The sequence below is a fragment of the Barbus barbus genome (genome assembly GCF_936440315.1).
Source record: "Barbus barbus genome assembly, chromosome: 19".
NCBI classification, from domain to species: domain Eukaryota; kingdom Metazoa; phylum Chordata; class Actinopteri; order Cypriniformes; family Cyprinidae; genus Barbus; species Barbus barbus.
The window spans coordinates 27,239,208-27,256,897 of NC_136747.1; the positions used below are offsets into that span (position 1 = coordinate 27,239,208).

At 35.0% G+C, this 17,690-nt stretch overlaps 2 protein-coding genes across 3 annotated transcripts in view; one reads left to right on the forward strand and one right to left on the reverse strand.

Annotated features, from left to right (window-relative positions):
* The window catches only part of LOC306885398 (focal adhesion kinase 1-like), a gene marked incomplete at its 5' end in the record, with an annotated part of 90,477 nt that extends 76,001 nt beyond the window's left edge, over nucleotides 1-14,476 (forward strand). For both annotated transcript variants that reach the window (XM_079441869.1, XM_079441870.1), the window contains 8 exons: nucleotides 569-694; nucleotides 775-897; nucleotides 5,984-6,046; nucleotides 6,570-6,609; nucleotides 7,530-7,624; nucleotides 10,380-10,535; nucleotides 10,627-10,707; nucleotides 13,564-14,476. In XM_079441869.1, coding sequence (XP_079297995.1) covers nucleotides 569-694; nucleotides 775-897; nucleotides 5,984-6,046; nucleotides 6,570-6,609; nucleotides 7,530-7,624; nucleotides 10,380-10,535; nucleotides 10,627-10,707; nucleotides 13,564-13,776 — 897 coding nt within the window. In that variant the 3' untranslated portion in view covers nucleotides 13,777-14,476. The remainder of the gene's footprint in view (nucleotides 1-568; nucleotides 695-774; nucleotides 898-5,983; nucleotides 6,047-6,569; nucleotides 6,610-7,529; nucleotides 7,625-10,379; nucleotides 10,536-10,626; nucleotides 10,708-13,563) is intronic.
* Nucleotides 14,477-15,323: 847 nt separating this feature from the next.
* Nucleotides 15,324-16,965, reverse strand: LOC306885621 (large ribosomal subunit protein P1-like). The gene is made up of 4 exons (XM_079442270.1): nucleotides 16,756-16,965; nucleotides 15,747-15,821; nucleotides 15,523-15,631; nucleotides 15,324-15,440 (listed from the first exon to the last, which is right to left on the reverse strand). Exons 1-4 carry the CDS (start codon nucleotides 16,825-16,827, stop codon nucleotides 15,358-15,360), a joined length of 339 nt encoding a protein of 112 aa, XP_079298396.1. The 5' UTR covers nucleotides 16,828-16,965; the 3' UTR covers nucleotides 15,324-15,357.
* Between the last annotated feature and the right edge of the window lie 725 nt (nucleotides 16,966-17,690).

The following is a 17,690-nucleotide window of genomic DNA, read 5'->3' on the forward strand; positions in this document are numbered from 1 at the left end:
TTCATTAAAAAAAGCTGAAATAAAATAAAATATAAATATTAGATGAAATAAGTTGTACACAAGTATTGAAATTACTACGAAAACCCCTGAAATATATTAATATAAAAATTACTATTAATTAAGCTAGAAAATAAAATGAAAAATGAAAATATAAAAATAAAAGCTAAATCAGAGCTGAAATATAATAAAATATAAATATTTGATTACAAGTTGAAATAAGTTTAGGCTCTAAAAGTAAGTTTAAATTACTAACTGGAAATAAATAAAATAAATAAATAAATAAAATAAACAGAAATATAAACAAATAAAAGGTAATAAAAATAACAAAAGTGCCTAGAAAAAATATTACTAAAAAATAAACTAAAATTTAAATGCAAACTGAAAATATAAAAACATTAAGAAAAACAGAATCTAAAAATGGTATATAAATAATACTGATTTGTACAGTATAATTGATTGAATATTGAAAACTTTAGCTTTTTTGTTGATTATTTATTTATTTTACAGCTTTTTGGGGCACTTTGGATAAGAGCATGTGCTAAATGAATAAATGTTGTGATTTGTGAAGGGGTCTGGATATCCTGGCGCACACGTGCCCGGTGCAGGATTCCCGCCGCAGGCGTCTGTCCTCGACCCTCATGAAGCATGGAACCATCACAGACAGGAGCTTCCTGTGTGGTCTCCAAACATGGAGGTGAGCGAGGAGACGGGACGCTCAGTGTGAACGAGCGGAGGAGCACTGTTCTAACTCATGCTGGTGTGTGTGTGTGTCAGGATGGAGGCGCTCTGGGGCGGAGTCAGGGGATGCCCACCCACCTGATGGAGGAGACGCTCATCAAGCAGCAGCAGCAGATGGAGGAGGACCAGAGATGGCTGGAGCAGGAGGAGAGCTTCCTGGTACTGACACAACTTCTCTCTGTCTCTCCTTGTTTTTCTTCCTCTCTCTTACACCACACTGAGTAGAGCTTGCAAAATCAAATTTGAGCTCCAAATATTTGTTGAATTTAAACTCAAAATGGAAGCAAGCAAATCATTTAATCAAAAAAGTGTGAAGAGTGAAAATAAGAAAATATATTTATATAATATTTAAATATTTTTAAATAATTCTAAATATTTACTGATATACAAAATATTATTATTATTGTATTTTATGTGAACTGTGAAATTTTCAAGCCTGGAGTAGCCATTCAGATTCATTTACTTAAAAGTCTCTAGAGTAAAAATAAGAAATGAAGTATTAAATAATAAAATAATAATACAAACTTAATTTAATTGTAATTTTTAAATATTTAATTTTTTTATATATATTTAAATATTTTTTAGAAAATATAACAGACTATTTTCAAGCCTGCTTTAAAGATTAAATTGAAGATTAAACTAATATAATCTTAAAAAGTCATGGACATTTCTAAAGTGAAAGTAAGATGTTAATATTTAAATTAAAAATATATTCATATTATATATTTAAAGAAAAATATATATTTGTAATATTTATAGAATATTAAATAATTATGTATTATGTAGTTTATATTACTAAGATTATTATTATAAATTAACTAACTATATTTTAAAATATATAATAATACATATATAAAAAATTATACAATAATAGTATAATATATATTTATTAGTAGTAGTAGTAATAAATAAAAATACATTTAATAATGTAAAAATTACGATTTATAGAATAGTTTTTGGTGAAACGGCTCATAGCGGATCAGCTCTTCTCTCTCACTGGCTTGTTGGTTGCTTTGAGTGTTTGGTGTATGCATCTGTTGTTGTTGTTACTCGGAGGAGGAGATGTGCTGATCTCCCACATTCAGTCCTGAAAACAAAGCTGTAAATCTGTGAGCACCTGTAACCAGAAACAGCCATGAAACCGTTTGATCCGTCACATCTCCATCTCTGCCAGACGCTGGACGAGCCTCTCAGGCTCCTGTGCTTCTCAAGCTGTTTATTTCCAGATGATATTTTAGGCGTCACATGTTCAGTCGAGTGGGAATGAGAAGAGTTTCCTGTGTGCTGAGAGAGAGAGGTGTTTAATTGACACTTACAGATTTGACACGCTAGTGATTTTCAGGCTGAAGCTGTGGATTTGAGGACTGTTGTCAGGAGAGGCTGTGTTGCCATGTCTCTCTCTGTCCAGTGGAAAGTTGGGCGGCTGCTGAGGACGTGTGTCATTAGCGATCTTTTAGTTTGGCACTGAAGGTTTGTGGGAATCGGTGGAAACCTGTGTGTTTGGTGCCGATCTGAGAGCCGTAAAGCTCTCGTCTGAGCGCTGGCTTCTGCTCCGTCTGTCATTCTGTGATTTAAGAAAAATAAGCCCTTTTCTCAAAAGGAAAGAATCAGAGTGTGTCTGGAATGAACACTAGTGCACTGCATACTGCGCAGCATTTACTGGATAATAATTGATCTTATTAAAAACGGCAGTATGGTGAGCAATTGGACTAAAATCTTATGATAATTCCAAATCACATTAACGGTACACATCAAAATATAATTATTTTTACTAGATTTTCAATGAATAAATGCTTTATATATGAAATAATCATATGCCATTTACTGTTTTTGGTAGTCCAGTAATAAAGGCAAGTTTATTTATATAGCACTTTTTACCAGTGCTATATCAGTATCAATGAAATAATATTATACTTTGTATCAACATTTTAAGTACTTTTTATATTTTATTATTATTTATCTTCATGTGGTGTATGTGTGTGTGTATATATATATATATATATATATATATATATATATATATATATATATATATATATATAATTTTTTTTTTTTTTTTTTTTTTTTTTTTGCTGTATATTTAAAAAACAAAATTTTTTATTGTAGTTTAGTACATCGTTAAAATAAATGTTGCCTTGGAAACTAGCTTTTTAGTGTTTTTATTAATAGTTTTTTTTATGTATTTTATTTCAGTTAACATGTATTATATTTCAAGTAATGAAAATACTTTTTAAAATGGTTTTAGTTAACTATAATAACCTTGATTTTTACATTACAAACTGCTACAAAGCAGCTTTAGAGTAATAAACAAAAAAAATCTGACAAAATAAAATCTAGTGCTTTTTCATTTTATTAAAATAACGTTTTGCATAATGTCTTATTTTTAGCAGTCTGATTTAATAACAGAAAGTAAGACGCAAGAAGCAAAAAATGTGACCGATATCACTTGCCCTTCATTCCCTGCACCGGGAATGGAAAGTCAAATCGAGCGCAGTGCATTGTGGGATGCAGTATTCCATGTAGTTGTATCCTTGGCAAATTCATATATTCGTCTGGGTTTTCCATGCATACGCATTTGCATACTGCGCATTATTATTATTTTGAAACAGTATGTGTTGTGTGAGTGAGATCAGAGTGTGTGAGTCGTTGTTTATCAGTGTTTAGCAGCACATACCAGCAGCTTCTTCTGTTTGTGCAAAACCAGTGGGAGGAAAGGAAAGCGTGGGACGAGAGAGAGAGGACAGACCGAGAGGAAAAGATGTGTGAGGGAGTCTGAGAGAGGAAAACCATTCACAGAGAGAGAGGGAGAGAGACGGAGAGAGAGAGAGAGAGAGAGAGAGAGAGGGAGAAAGAGAGAGGAAAACCATTCACAGAGAGAGAGACAGAGAGAGAGAGGGAGAGAGAGAGAGAGAGAAAGAGAGAGGAAAACCATACACAGAGAGAGAGAGACGGAGAGAGAGGGAGGGAGAAAGAGAGAGGAAAACCATTCACAGAGAGAGAGACAGAGAGAGAGAGGGAGAGAGAGAGAGAGAGAAAGAGAGAGGAAAACCATACACAGAGAGAGAGACAGAGAGAGAGAGGGAGAGAGAGAGAGAGAGAAAGAGAGAGGAAAACCATACACAGAGAGAGAGAGACGGAGAGAGAGGGAGGGAGAAAGAGAGAGGAAAACCATTCACAGAGAGAGAGACAGAGAGAGAGAGGGAGAGAGAGAGAGAGAGAAAGAGAGAGGAAAACCATACACAGAGAGAGAGAGACGGAGAGAGAGGGAGGGAGAAAGAGAGAGGAAAACCATTCACAGAGAGAGAGACAGAGAGAGAGAGGGAGAGAGAGAAAGAGAGAAAGAGAGAGGAAAACCATACACAGAGAGAGACGGAGAGAGAGAGAGAGAGAGAGAGAGGGAGGGAGAAAGAGAGAGGAAAACCATTCACAGAGAGAGAGAGGGAGAGAGAGAGAGAGAGAAAGAGAGAGGAAAACCATACACAGAGAGAGAGAGACGGAGAGAGAGAGAGAGAGAGAGAGAGGGAGGGAGAAAGAGAGAGGAAAACCATTCACAGAGAGAGAGACAGAGAGAGAGAGGGAGAGAGAGAGAGAGAGAAAGAGAGAGGAAAACCATACACAGAGAGAGAGAGACGGAGAGAGAGAGGGAGAGAGAGAGAGGAAAACCATTCACAGAGAGAGAGACAGAGAGAGAGAGGGAGAGAGAGAGAGAGAGAGAGAGAAAGAGAGAGGAAAACCATACACAGAGAGAGAGAGACGGAGAGAGAGAGGGAGAGAGAGAGAGAGAGAGAGAGAGAGAAAGAGAGAGCAGGAATCTGCTGCTGTGAGTTTGTTCAGTCAGGCTCTTCTGAGCGTCCTCAAGACCCACGTCTCTCATGGAAACGCACACAACTCGCTCTTTCCTCGCCCTCGGACGCTCCGCACACGGCATGCATCTCTTCAAGTTCTGTTTCGGAAAGACGGTAACTAGACTTGCACAGTGAGGGATGATGCTGGGAAGTTCTTCTCAGTTATTGGGCTTTTGTAGATGCATTGTTGAGTAAGATCTCGCTGCATTATTTGTTTGGTTTGTGTTTTGACGAGTTTTGAAGTTTGTTGCTCCTCTTTAGTGGTTTGTGATATATTAAGTGGATATATTAGGGAACTTTAAGATGGTGATTGACAAGCCTGGAAGTCATGCAAGTTAATGTAATCTTAAAAAGTAAAAATAAATAGTAATAAGTCAAAATAAATAATAGTTTTACACTTTAAAACATTTAATATTAAAATATAACATTTAGGAAAAATGTCAAAAAATGTATAAAATATATTACAGACATATAAATAATATTTGTTTATTATTAGCAGTAGTAGTATGCATGTGTGTATTTTAGTTTTATCTTGAGATTTCAGGAAATTTTACATTTGTGATTTCCAAGCCTGGAAAAGTCATGCAAATTAATATATATAATATATGAAAAGTTATGAAAATTTCTAAAGTAAAAATAAGAAGTTATATGGAAATTTTATATATATATATATATATATATATATATATATATGTATACATTTTAAACAATAGCTCTAAATATTGATGAAATATTACAGGTAAATAAATATTAAAATGTTCGTTGTTGTTGTTATTATTATTATTATTATTATTATTATTATAAAAAGTTTGCAAATTAAGATAATCTTAACATCATAAACAAATCTGTGAAAATAATATGTAAAGTTTTAACATTTAAAAAATTAAGTTAAACATTTAAATATAATATTTAAAAACAATAAAAAAAAATAAAAATAGTAATTTTACATATTTTAAAAATTACAATGTTTATTATTATTGTTAGTACTAGTTATTGTTAGTGTGTATGCATGTATTTGTATGTTTGTATTTTTTTACATTTTGCTAATTTTTTTAATTGCAGAAATCTCTTAAGTAAAAATACAAAATGGAATATTTGTAAAGTATTTTAGAGGCTAGAAATCACTCTATAAATGTTTTTACTTTTCTAAATTGAAATACATTCACATTTTTCGTTTTTTTAAATAGTTTTTGATACTGTTGTTGTTTTATGTTTGATTTTTAATCCAGTAATCTCAAATAACTGCAAAAGTTAATGGAATTCATCAGTCATGTGATGTGGGGATGATGATGACATAATCAGATGAACATTTATCTCATGAATAATTAATACATCTTCTTTTGGGGGAGCGATGCATGATTTGAATCTGTTTATTTGAATGATGGCTTGTGTTTGTTCAGAAGCCGGAGTCGAGGAACTCGAGGGGCAGCATCGATCGTGAGGACGGCGCTCTCCAGGCCCCGGTGAGTGCCTTCCCATAATTCCCTGCTTGTTTTTGTTTCTTCCCTGAGGGAGATTTACTGTGCCACAGCGAGGACACAATCTGTTTCTCACTTCCTGTCAGAGTCGTAGCCAGTAATACTGATCACACTCGGCCAGATGAGATATCCTCCAAACAGATGAGAAACCAGGAATCTGAGAGCCTGAGAGGAGACATCACACATGGAGGGGCGATTAAAGGGGTTTTTCTGTGGCGGATGAAGCCAGAAACGGGAATCCTGAGTGCCATCTCTGATGTGTAAAGAGTGAAAAACAGCCCTCATAAGAGCACCACGTTTACAGGCCATAATTACAGCAGATCCAGAGACTCCAGGGTCAAACTCATTTTTGGATTCGGTCTTTGAGAACCTGAAATATGCTTGGCTTTCCCACAAACTACCCACAATTCCACAGGGCCCCGGTGGGCAGCAGGAAGCCAGTGTGCTGTAAAACCAGAGACCAGAGGAAGAGGAGCTGTGTTAAACGCTTGTTTGTGTTTTCTTTCAGATGGGGAAGCAGCACGTTTATCAGCCTGTGGGTAAAGCAGGTACGGACACAGCCGGTCATCGATGCACATTTTCAGGACTAATTATACAGTGACTGATCAATGATCATTGTTTTTTGCTACCTCTGGCACCAGGGTTTACCTGGTCATGAAAAACCTGGAAACATCATTTTGTCAGTTGTGATTTTCAGGCCTAAAATGGCAATACTTGAAAAAAAAAAAAAAAAAAAAAAATTAAAAATAAAAATCTAGTGTCAGTTACTTAAAAATGTGTCAATTATATAATTGTATATTTAAGTCTAGAAATTTTATTATTGACAATTTAGAGTTTAATATTAAAGTTTTAGAACTTTTTAGTTTGTGTATATAGTTTTTAGAATTTTTTTTGTAATATTCTATAAATTGTGTTAGTGTGTATGTGTGTGTATATATATATATATATATATATATATATATATATATATATATATAATTTCCATTTTAATTTTAGAAATTTATTTTTGTAACCTCTTAAAATAATTTTTACAAATCAAGGAAAAATGTTAATGTTTTTTAAAGTACAAATTTAGTTCATTTTAAATGTATAAAATTTATCAAATATACAAAGCTATAATACAGTAAATACAATTATTATGTTTATGTAATTGTTTACAATATCTGTTCAAGTAAATTTATAAATAGAAAAAACTCTCCTGCAAGAAAGGCTGTTTTAAGACTTCTAACTAAAAAAAAAAAAAAATAAAATTCCATTAAACAATATTTTTAAACGAGTCTGTAGTATTATAATGCCACATAGGTTTGTAGTTTGAAAGCAATATTATGTTTTTCTGCATTAATATATAAATATTAGTGTGCGTTTATCACCAGCTTTGAATGTGTCTCATCCTATCAGAATTGTGTTTTATAATGACTAATGAGCACATTTTAGATCAGAGTCATTTGATTCCTCCTGTGTCCAACAGAACATGTGGCTCCTCCAAAGAAGCCGCCCCGTCCCGGCGCTCCGAGTCACCTGACCAACCTGAACCCCGTGGACAGTTACAACGAGGGTGTCAAGGTACTTTATACTCCGGTAACTAACTAACTAACTTCTCCAGGCATGCTGTTGTATTAACGTCTCTGAGAGGTGAATGCTGAGATGCGTGCAGCATGCTGATTGGCTGTTGTGTTCTGCATGCTGCTCTCACCAACAATAAACTCCACGAACCCTCGAGTTTCCCGCAAACACACTCTCGCCCACACACTGTAGAGTTCGGATAGAGTTGATCTTCGTCAGCAGAACACACTCCAGCCAAACCTCCAAGAGAAACCACACATATATATATATATATATATATATATATATATATATATGTATATACATACATCGGAGTTAATATTTATTTCATTCAAGTAACAAAAATGTTAGTTTTAGTTAACTATAATAACATCACAGGGGTCATGACCCATCACACACACACACACACACACACACACACACTCACACACACACTCACTCAACTGCGCCAAGAAGCTGTGTTTATTTTATTCGTGGCTCTTATGTAAGAGGTCAGTTTTGCCTGGATCTATTATTCTTTTTCATTTTTCCTGTTGTTTTAACGTTCCAGTGGATTCTCGTGAGTATTCAGCTGGATTAAAGACGGCAGAAAAACACTCAGATTATCGAGAGAGAAGACGTTTTTCTGCGTTTCAAACACCTGCCTACAAATGATTGCTAAACACTTTAAAAATCATGTGATGCGAGTCAGAAATATTCCTAGTTGATTTCTCCAACTTTCAACCATATCTAATTCCATTCACAGTATAGGGTTATTATAGTTAACTAAAATGACTACGAAAACCATGAAAAAAAGATTATTTTATTTTTATTTATATTTTATTATTTATGTATGTATTTTTATTTATTACTTAAAATAAAACTTTTACTTATAGCTTTGGCTATATTAGCTTTAGCTAGGCACCATTTTCTGATTAGTTGATGTATTAAAACTAAAATAAAAGAGAATGAATATATATATATATATATATATATATATATATATACACTAATAAAAAATATAAAATGTATTCTATATTATATTTATTGATATATTAATAAAAACTATAGTGTTTTCCACATTGCCAATTTTTTGGAGAGGTATGCATTTGTGTCTTTTTTCATAGCTGTTATGTAAGAGGTAAATGTTTTTCTGCATATTTTTTTCTTTGAGTCATTATTATGGTGGATTCTCGTGAATCCTCCTGCTTTGTAAATTACTGTATTAAAAGTCCTCAGAGAAGCTGAACTAACGGATCATGTTTCTTTTGGATGTGGTTTGACATCTGAAACATCTGTAGCTGAACGATGCTTTATAATCACACACCTCCTCTGAAGCTGAAGCTGCATGACTTTATTAGTTTTGGTTTGTTTGCATTATTAATCGTTTGTTCTGTTTTCCTGCATCCCGCTTCCCCTCCACACCACACACGCTCACCTGCTTTATGCTGCACTGTTGCACGTAGCCCTGGAGGGTAAGACCTGCGTGTGTGTGTGTGTGTGTGTGTGTGTGCGTGCGTGTGTGTGTGCGTGCGTGTGTGTGTGCGTGCGTGTGTGTGTGCGTGCGTGTGTGTGTGCGTGTGTGTGTGTGTGTGTGATTCACTGTATGACACGGTCTTCTCACACTCGTCTGATTAAAGTCAACACTGGATGTTTTTCTGTACATTTGTCTCATGGGAATCATTTCTGTTGAAAAGTCCATTTTAATTGCACACAGATTACATGATAATAGATTTTTCAGTTATAATAATGTCTTCAAAAAATTCTAATTTTATTCTGATCGTTTTATTTATAAATTACTTATGAAATGTTATGAATGTTAATTAAACAAATGAAGATTTAAAAAAATCAAGATAATTTTTTTTTTTTTTGACTTGCATGTGAAAATTAATAAAAATCTGAGAATCCATGATTATAGATTTATCAATTATAATCATGACAGTCATACACTTTGTAAAATTCCAGTTGTATTCTGATCGTTGTATTTATAATTCACTTATAATTATATTATTTATAATATAATAATTATTAATATAAAAATTATATTAATCATAATCATAAATTACATCACGAAAAACTAATTTTAATCAAATCAATCAAAATTAAATATTTACCAAAAAACATGAAATGTCAAGTGGCCATTAATTGACACCAGAAAACCATAAATGATTTTAGATTTATTGATTATAATAATGTCTGTCTTCATAAAATCACAAATTTATTCTGATTATTTCATTTATAAATCACTTACATTAATTAAATCATAAAAAATCTAATTGAAACAAACGAATGATTTAACAAAATACAGTTTAAAAAAAATATTACAAAATATTAAATATTGTACTTGTTTACCTGCATTTCATCTGACCTTATCTTTATCTTTATTTACCTACTTTTATCATTTTCCTTCAAACAAATATTCAACATTATAACGATGTTTATGAAATTTTATCTGAAGAATAATTAACCTGGCAAATTTTATATTTGTGATTTTTAAGTCTGGAAAAGTCATGAAAATTAGTAAATAAATTAAAAGGAAATTGGTAGAAAATATTTAGTATTGAGGCTCATTTAGATCTTCTTTGGACTTTCAGTTTAATCACTGAAACCTAATAATTCAAATCTGATCTGTTTAAATGAAATCCATATCCAGTAACCCTAAGCATTAGGAAACGTTGTGGAAATTGATTGGCGTCAGTGTGGGAATGTGTTGTTCTTGTGTGCCACCTGCTGGTGTAATGCAGCACTGCTGACCCAGTCCTGTCTTCACTCCCAGATCCAGCCTCAGGAGATCAGTCCTCCTCCCACAGCAAACCTGGACCGCTCCAATGATAAGGTGTATGAGAACGTGACGGGGCTGGTGAAGGCCGTGATCGAGATGTCCAGCCGCATCCAGCCCGCGCCGCCTGAGGAGTACGTCCCCATGGTGAAAGTAAGGAGCAGGGCATGCTGGGATACTCTCGTGATGACGGCTGTGTCTGTGTGACGTGTGTTTGATGAGTGTCTCTGGTGTCTCCTCTCAGGATGTTGGACTAGCACTCAGGACTTTACTAGCGACGGTGGACGAGACCATCCCAGTGTTACCGGCCAGCACTCACAGAGAGGTCAGGCATGCTCACTGTGTTTATACTCTCACACTCGCCTCAACAGTTACATCAGGGACTCATCTCTGCTTTTTTGGGGAATAAATCTTTATCCAGAATAGTGTTTTTCCATTCTGCTAGGGACAAAACTACATTTTCAACAGTAAAATCAATTAATTTTGAAATTTAATTATTTAAAGATTAAATGATTTTTGTAGCATTAACCATTCCATTTTTTGCTTTGAATATATGTTATTAGTGATTAAATTATTATTATTATAAAAAAATAAAAAATAAAAAAATTATAAACGCAACACTTTTGTTTTTGCCCCCATTTTTCATGAGCTGAACTCAAAGATCTAAGAGTTTTTCTATGTACACAAAAGGCCTATTTCCCTCAAATATTGTTCACAAATCTGTCTAAATCTGTGTTAGTGAGCACTTCTCCTTTGCCGAGATAATCCATCCACCTCACAGGTGTGGCATATCAAGATGCTGATTAGACAACCAGTCAGTATCTGGTGTGACCACCATTGTCCTCACGCAGTGCAACACATCTCCTTCGCATAGAGTTGATCAGGTTGTCCACTCCTCTTCAATGGCTGTGCGAAGTTGCTGGATTATGGCAGGATCTGGAACACGCTGTCGTATACGCCGATCCAGAGCATCCCAAACATGCTCAATGGGTGACATGTCCGGTGAGTATGCTGGCCATGCAAGAACTGGGATGTTTTCAGCTTCCAGGAATTGTGTACAGATCCTTGCAACATGGGGCTGTGCATTATCATGCTGCAACATGAGGTGATGGTCGTGGATGAATGGCACAACAATGGGCCTCAGGATCTCGTCACGGTATCTCTGTGCATTCAAATTGCCATCAATAAAATGCACCTGTGTTCGTTGTCCATAACATACGCCTGCCCGTACCATAACCCCACCGCCACTATAGGCCACTCGATCCACAACGTTGACATCAGCAAACAGCTCACCCACACAACGCCATACACGCTGTCTGCCATCTGCCCTGTACAGTAAAAACCAGGATTCATCCGTGAAGAGAACACCTCTCCAAAGTGCCAGACGCCATTGAATGTGAGCATTTGCCCACTCAAGTCGGTTGCGACGACAAACTGTAGTCAGGTCGAGACCCCGTTGAGGACGAAGAGCATGCAGATGAGCTTCACTGAGACGGTTTCTGACAGTTTGTGCAGAAATTCTTTGGTTATGCAAACCGATTGTTGCAGCAGCTGTCCGGGTGGCTGGTCTCAGACGATCTTGGAGGTGAAGATGCTGGATGTGGAGGTCTTGGGCTGGTGTGGTTACACGTGGTCTGCGGTTGTGAGGCCGGTTGGATGTACTGCCAAATTCTCTGAAACGCCTTTGGAGACGGCTTATGGTAGAGAAATGAACATTCAATTCACAGGCAACAGCTCTGGTGGACATTCCTGCAGTCTGCACGCCAATTGCACGCTCCCTCAAAACTTGCGACATCTGTGGCATTGTGCTGTGTGATAAAACAGCACATTTTAGAGAGGCCTTTTATTGTGGCCAGCCTAAGGCACACCTGTGCTATAATCATGCTGTCTAATCAGCATCTTGATATGCCACACCTGTGAGGGGGATGGATTATCTCAGCAAAGGAGAAGTTCTTACTAACACAGATTTAGACAGATTTGTGAACAATATTTGAGAGAAATAGGCCTTTTGTGTACATAGAAAAAGTCTTAGATCTTTGAGTTCAGCTCATGAAAAATGGGGGCAAAAACTAAAGTGTTGCGTTTATAATTTTGGTCAGTATGTATATATATATATATATATATATATGTAAATAATTTGTTATAGCCCTACATACTACTCTATTATAAATTTGACTATTTTTGCGACAATGTTGTTATCATTAACTAAAACTGAAACTAACACTTGAAATGAAATAAAATATACATAATTAAGGAAAATTAAAATTAGAACTAAAATTCCTGACTAGAATTAAATAAATACTGAAACTGAATTAAAGCTAAAACTGCAATACAAAATAAAATATAAATAGCAATATTTAGAAGAAAAAACAAAACAAAATGATAAAACATACTATGCTAAGAACAAAAACAAACTTTTTTTATTTTTATTTTGTTAGAAATATTTCGGAGATGTCAGACTGGACTGGATGCCCCGACATACTATAGTTTGAAATGTGTATAATGTCATCTCCATACTAATTCACATTAATAATAATTATAAATACAATTTTATAATAAATATAATAATTTAATTATATTATATATTTCTTCCAGCTCCAGTATATTATATTGTAAATTCAGGATGCATGACTTGGGGCAAATTAGATTTAATTTTTTTCTTTTCCCTGATAAAACTTTTGATTGTTATTTAAAATATGGAAGTAAACAAAACTCCAGTTTTGTAGGGCTAGACTATATGGCATATTAACTATATGTTAATATGACTAAATAATAATATTGATAATAATAAATAACAATAGTTTATTATTTAGTATTATTCATTATTGTTATTATAAAATTGTATTATTACTACTTTTATTATTATTATTACTGAATAAAATATTAAACAAAATAATATTATGTTGTGTATTCATACAAAATAATATTGTAATATTTCAATGAAAAAAAAATAATTTTTTTTTTTTTTTTACAGTACAACTGTAAAGCAGCAAAACTAATATTTGCCTTAATTTCTTCTTTTTCAAATGTTTAACCCATCAAGCTTTTATTTTGGCATAAAAATGCATGGAGAGCTGTTTTTTTTTTAATGCAGTTGTATTTGGATGAATCATGCAGCCCTATTATAACCCCTCGTATCCACTGAACGTGTATGTTTCTGTGTGTGGTGTGTTTGTCTCAGATCGAGATGGCTCAGAAGCTGCTGAACTCGGATCTGGCGGAGCTCATCAGTAAGATGCGTCTGGCGCAGCAGTACGTCTTGACCAGCCTGCAGCAGGACTACAAGAAGCAGATGCTGACCGCGGCTCACGCGCTCGCCGTGGACGCCAAGAACCTGCTGGACGTCATCGACCAGGCGCGGCTGAAGATGCTGGCCCACGGCCGGCCACACTGACTCCTGATGCTGGATCATCAGCGGGACCTTCAGCACAGCAGACCTGACAGAAACACACCTTTAGAATAGAGTCTGCTGGATTTGGTGGAGTGGAGAGGATATTGTTTTATAACCGCTAGCAGCGTCGTCTTTTATTTTGTATCCAGAAATGAAGTTGGTCTTAAACTTTCTCAGCGCTGGAGAATCTGCAACTGGAACCTAATGAACTCCAATAATGGTTTTCCAATGATCCAAAGGTCACACAAATGATTTTCTATAGTTGATCTCAGCCTTCGGTGATCAAGGTGCTTTAACAACATCCTCTGAGAAACTCAGGGGTTCGACGCGCCGAGAGACACGACTCACAAAGCCAAACCATAGTCGTATTTAACAGATTTTTAAAGGAATCACAGCTATTGTATGAAACAGAGGGAAATTCCGATGCGAATATAGTCACATATCAGTCACTTGAAGCACATATTGATAAATTCTTATAATCAAAGCTGCCTTCTGAATTCATTTTAAGAGACTTAATTCTGTAAAATCATGTCATGTTGGGTTTTTTTACCACACACTAGGGTTGAAGTGACCCATTTGAGTTCGGAGTAGAATTACTTTTGTGTACAGAACAATCGTGAAATCCATTTTGTCATTGATATAAATTATTCTCAGGAAGAAGCAACTGTACAGATCTTTTAACTAATAAAATGTTATCATCTTTAACTGTGTCTTGGTATTGTTTCTGCTGGATTGTTATTCTTTTTGAAGTTTTTTGGTGGGTAATAAAAGGTAATGGTTGGGGTGTGTTTAAATTATTCAATTATTGTATTTATTTTAGTTGATAATTGTTGACTTTTAAAATGCAACTAAAATAATTCTAGTCTGAAATTAAAATGATTAACTGAAACAGTCGTCTAAAATCATGATCAAACCGAATATACGCTGGATAAAAGCATTTGCTAATTTGTGGGTTTTCATTTTTTTTGACACCAGGAAAATATGAATTATTAAATATTTTTTGATTTCATAAATTATACAAATATTTATTACACATTTCTATCAAAATGACTCCCTTTGCATTGGGTAAGAAAAATGCTAAGCTTTATATTATAGTCATGTTGGACAAAATAACCATAATTAGTTTCTTGATTATTCAGTAATGTATAATTATTTTTATTTATAATTAGCCAAAACGTTTTGGCTTTTTTTTTCGTTTTACATTTCTGAAAAATCCTAGAGCGACATGAATAAATGTGAATGCACTGGCCTATAAAGTAAAAATGACTATAATTCATATTTAAGTTTGTTTAGGTGGAATTATTCCTATAAAACAAGCCTAACTTTAAAAATATACAAAACACTGGACAAATCCATGGATGTGAAGACTTTTAAACTTCTGGCTAACGCAAGCTGTTTTTTTTTTTTTACATTATAAACTACTTTGCGTATAAAGGATTAATGTATTTTCCGTTTTTAAAGGAAAAGTGCAGGATTCTTTAGAAACTCAAGTTTCCACATGCAAGAAAGTTATCGCATAACCCCAATCCAGCAACGACACAAACAGTATGGAGAGTTTCAAAGTTTTTTATTAAAAGAGCTGCTTTAGTCAAACAGACCGAAGCCCATGTCGTCATCAGACTCCTCAGACTCTTCCTTCTTTTCCTCTTTCTTCTCCTCCTCTTTGGCTGTAATGCAAACAGAAAACAATGAATCTCAGTGTTTGAGTCAAACACGCGTGGAAGCGTCTGAACGAGAGCGAGAGGTTACCTGGTGCGTCTCCACCTGCAGGAGCAGCAGCAGCAGCAGCGGCCGGAGCGGCTCCACCACCGGCTCCAACGTTACAGATCAGACTGCCGATGTCCACGCTGGCCAGAGCCTGAGCACAGGAAGTGACATCAGACCTCACGCCAACACACTTACAGCTCAGAATCAAGATGCACTACAACATGAATGTTCAAGTGTTTCCATCGTGGACTGGGAAAGAAACGCACCTTAGCGAAGAGACCGGGCCAGAAGGGCTCGATGGACACACCGGCGGCCTTGATCAGAGCGATCAGCTTGTCCTCCTGCAAAATACACAAGAGAATTAAAACACTGTATCTGGATGCTTTCCTAACTAACTAACTGTGGCAGTACAAAGGTAAGGTGGTGATGTCAGATGCTAATATCATGCTACTGTCAAACACATGGTAGTAGCAGAGTACAATATATGTGACCCTGGAGCACAAAAGCAGTCTTAAGTCGCTGGGGTATATTTGTAGCAATAGCCAAAAATACACTGTATGGGTCAAAATTATAAATTTTTCTTATGCCAAAAATCATTAGGATATTAATTCAAGTTCAAGTTCCATCAAGATATTTTGTAAACTTCCTACCTTAAATATACCAAAATTAAATTTTTGATTAGTAATATGCATTGCTAAGAACTTAATTTGGCAATTTTCTCAATATTTTTTTGCTCCCTCAGATTCCAGATTTTCTAATAGTTGTATTTCAGGCTAATATTGTCCTATCATAACAAACCATACATCAATGGAAAGCTTATTTATCAGATTTCATATAACGTTAGATGTATAATTATGACTATTTTTGTGGTCTAGGGTCACATATTACTCTCAGAGTATTAGACGTAGACACCATGATATATTATAATTGTTAACAGATGGTTTATCGGTAGTGTGACATTACCATGGTACAGAAATGTAACAACGTGATAATACTGTAAGTGTATGATAAATATCATAGTCTTAGCATTTAACGTAAATGTAAAACACTTAAGCTGAATAAGAGATAAAGTAAAATAAGCTAACAGCAACAGAAACCGCGGGCTTCTCTGTACTAGTTTCACCTATAAATACACCAGATTAAGCTTCTAACACCGCACTGGACCTGAAAATAAACTAAGTTATATGTAAACAACGCTAAATCACAGAAGTGTGATGGAGACAGTGTGTCAGTGTCCCGGATGTTCCCGCCGCGGCTCAGACCCATCACACTCACCGTGACTGTAACTTCATCATCGTGGAGGATGAGAGCGGAGTAAATACAGGCCAGCTCGGACACAGATGCCATTCTTCTTTCAGCAGGTTAATGTTTTAGACGTGGATGCCTAAATTTGACGGTGCTAGTCGCCGGATTCAAAGGCCTTAGCTTCGTGAGAAGAACCGAGCACCTCAAACACAGCGATGCCAGTGAACGGAAAGGGCCGAAGGGGGGCGGGGCGATGCTTTATATAGCCTCGTGCGTCACTTCAGTGGGCGGGATCTGCGTAGAGACCAGCAGCTGTGATTGGCTCATCTCTTCTGTCAATTATTTTGTATATCCGCGTGTTTTGATAAAAAAATACATAAAAAGCAAAACATTAAAATCAAACTTTGTTTTAAAAAGTATATAAAAACAACAGAAAAATAAAACATTAATGAATTCAAGAATAGTTCGTTTTTTACAGTTGCAGCGATTTCATCAGATATTAATACTATGGTACTATAAAATTACCATATCCTCTATAGCATGATATTTAGCAGGTACTTCAAAGTATACTATTATAAAATAAAAAAAACATGGTAATAGCACAGTACTTTCTTTTGCTTTATGCACGTGATTATATTTATAAACTTATTTTATATGAAAATGTGAGTCTTACAACTAATGTGATATATTATTTGTTATTTTAATTAATTAATAATAATGCATTTAACATCATGCATAATGCACAATAGAAATATGGAGAATTGTAAAAAATAATAATAGTAATATATATATATATATTTATTCTTTTTTTTTCAATTCAGAGCCATGTAGGTACTTTAAAAGCACTATTAGCTGCCACAATAAATATTGTTTCTTCATACATCATGCATTAGATGCAAACAGCATCAGAGAGCTTAAAGTCTGTGGTACTGTCTCTCACCTTGTAAATAAAGTACATTATATTT

Excerpts from the sequence above, each read along its gene's own strand:
- LOC306885621 (XM_079442270.1), bottom strand. The coding sequence starts at position 16,827 with ATGGCATCTGTGTCCGAGCTGGCCTGTATTTACTCCGCTCTCATCCTC. Across the intron at positions 15,822-16,755 it reads ATGATGAAGTTACAGTCACG|GAGGACAAGCTGATCGCTCT; the intron begins GTGAGTGTGATG and ends TGTATTTTGCAG. Across the intron at positions 15,441-15,522 it reads TGCAGGTGGAGACGCACCAG|CCAAAGAGGAGGAGAAGAAA; the intron begins GTAACCTCTCGC and ends TTTGCATTACAG.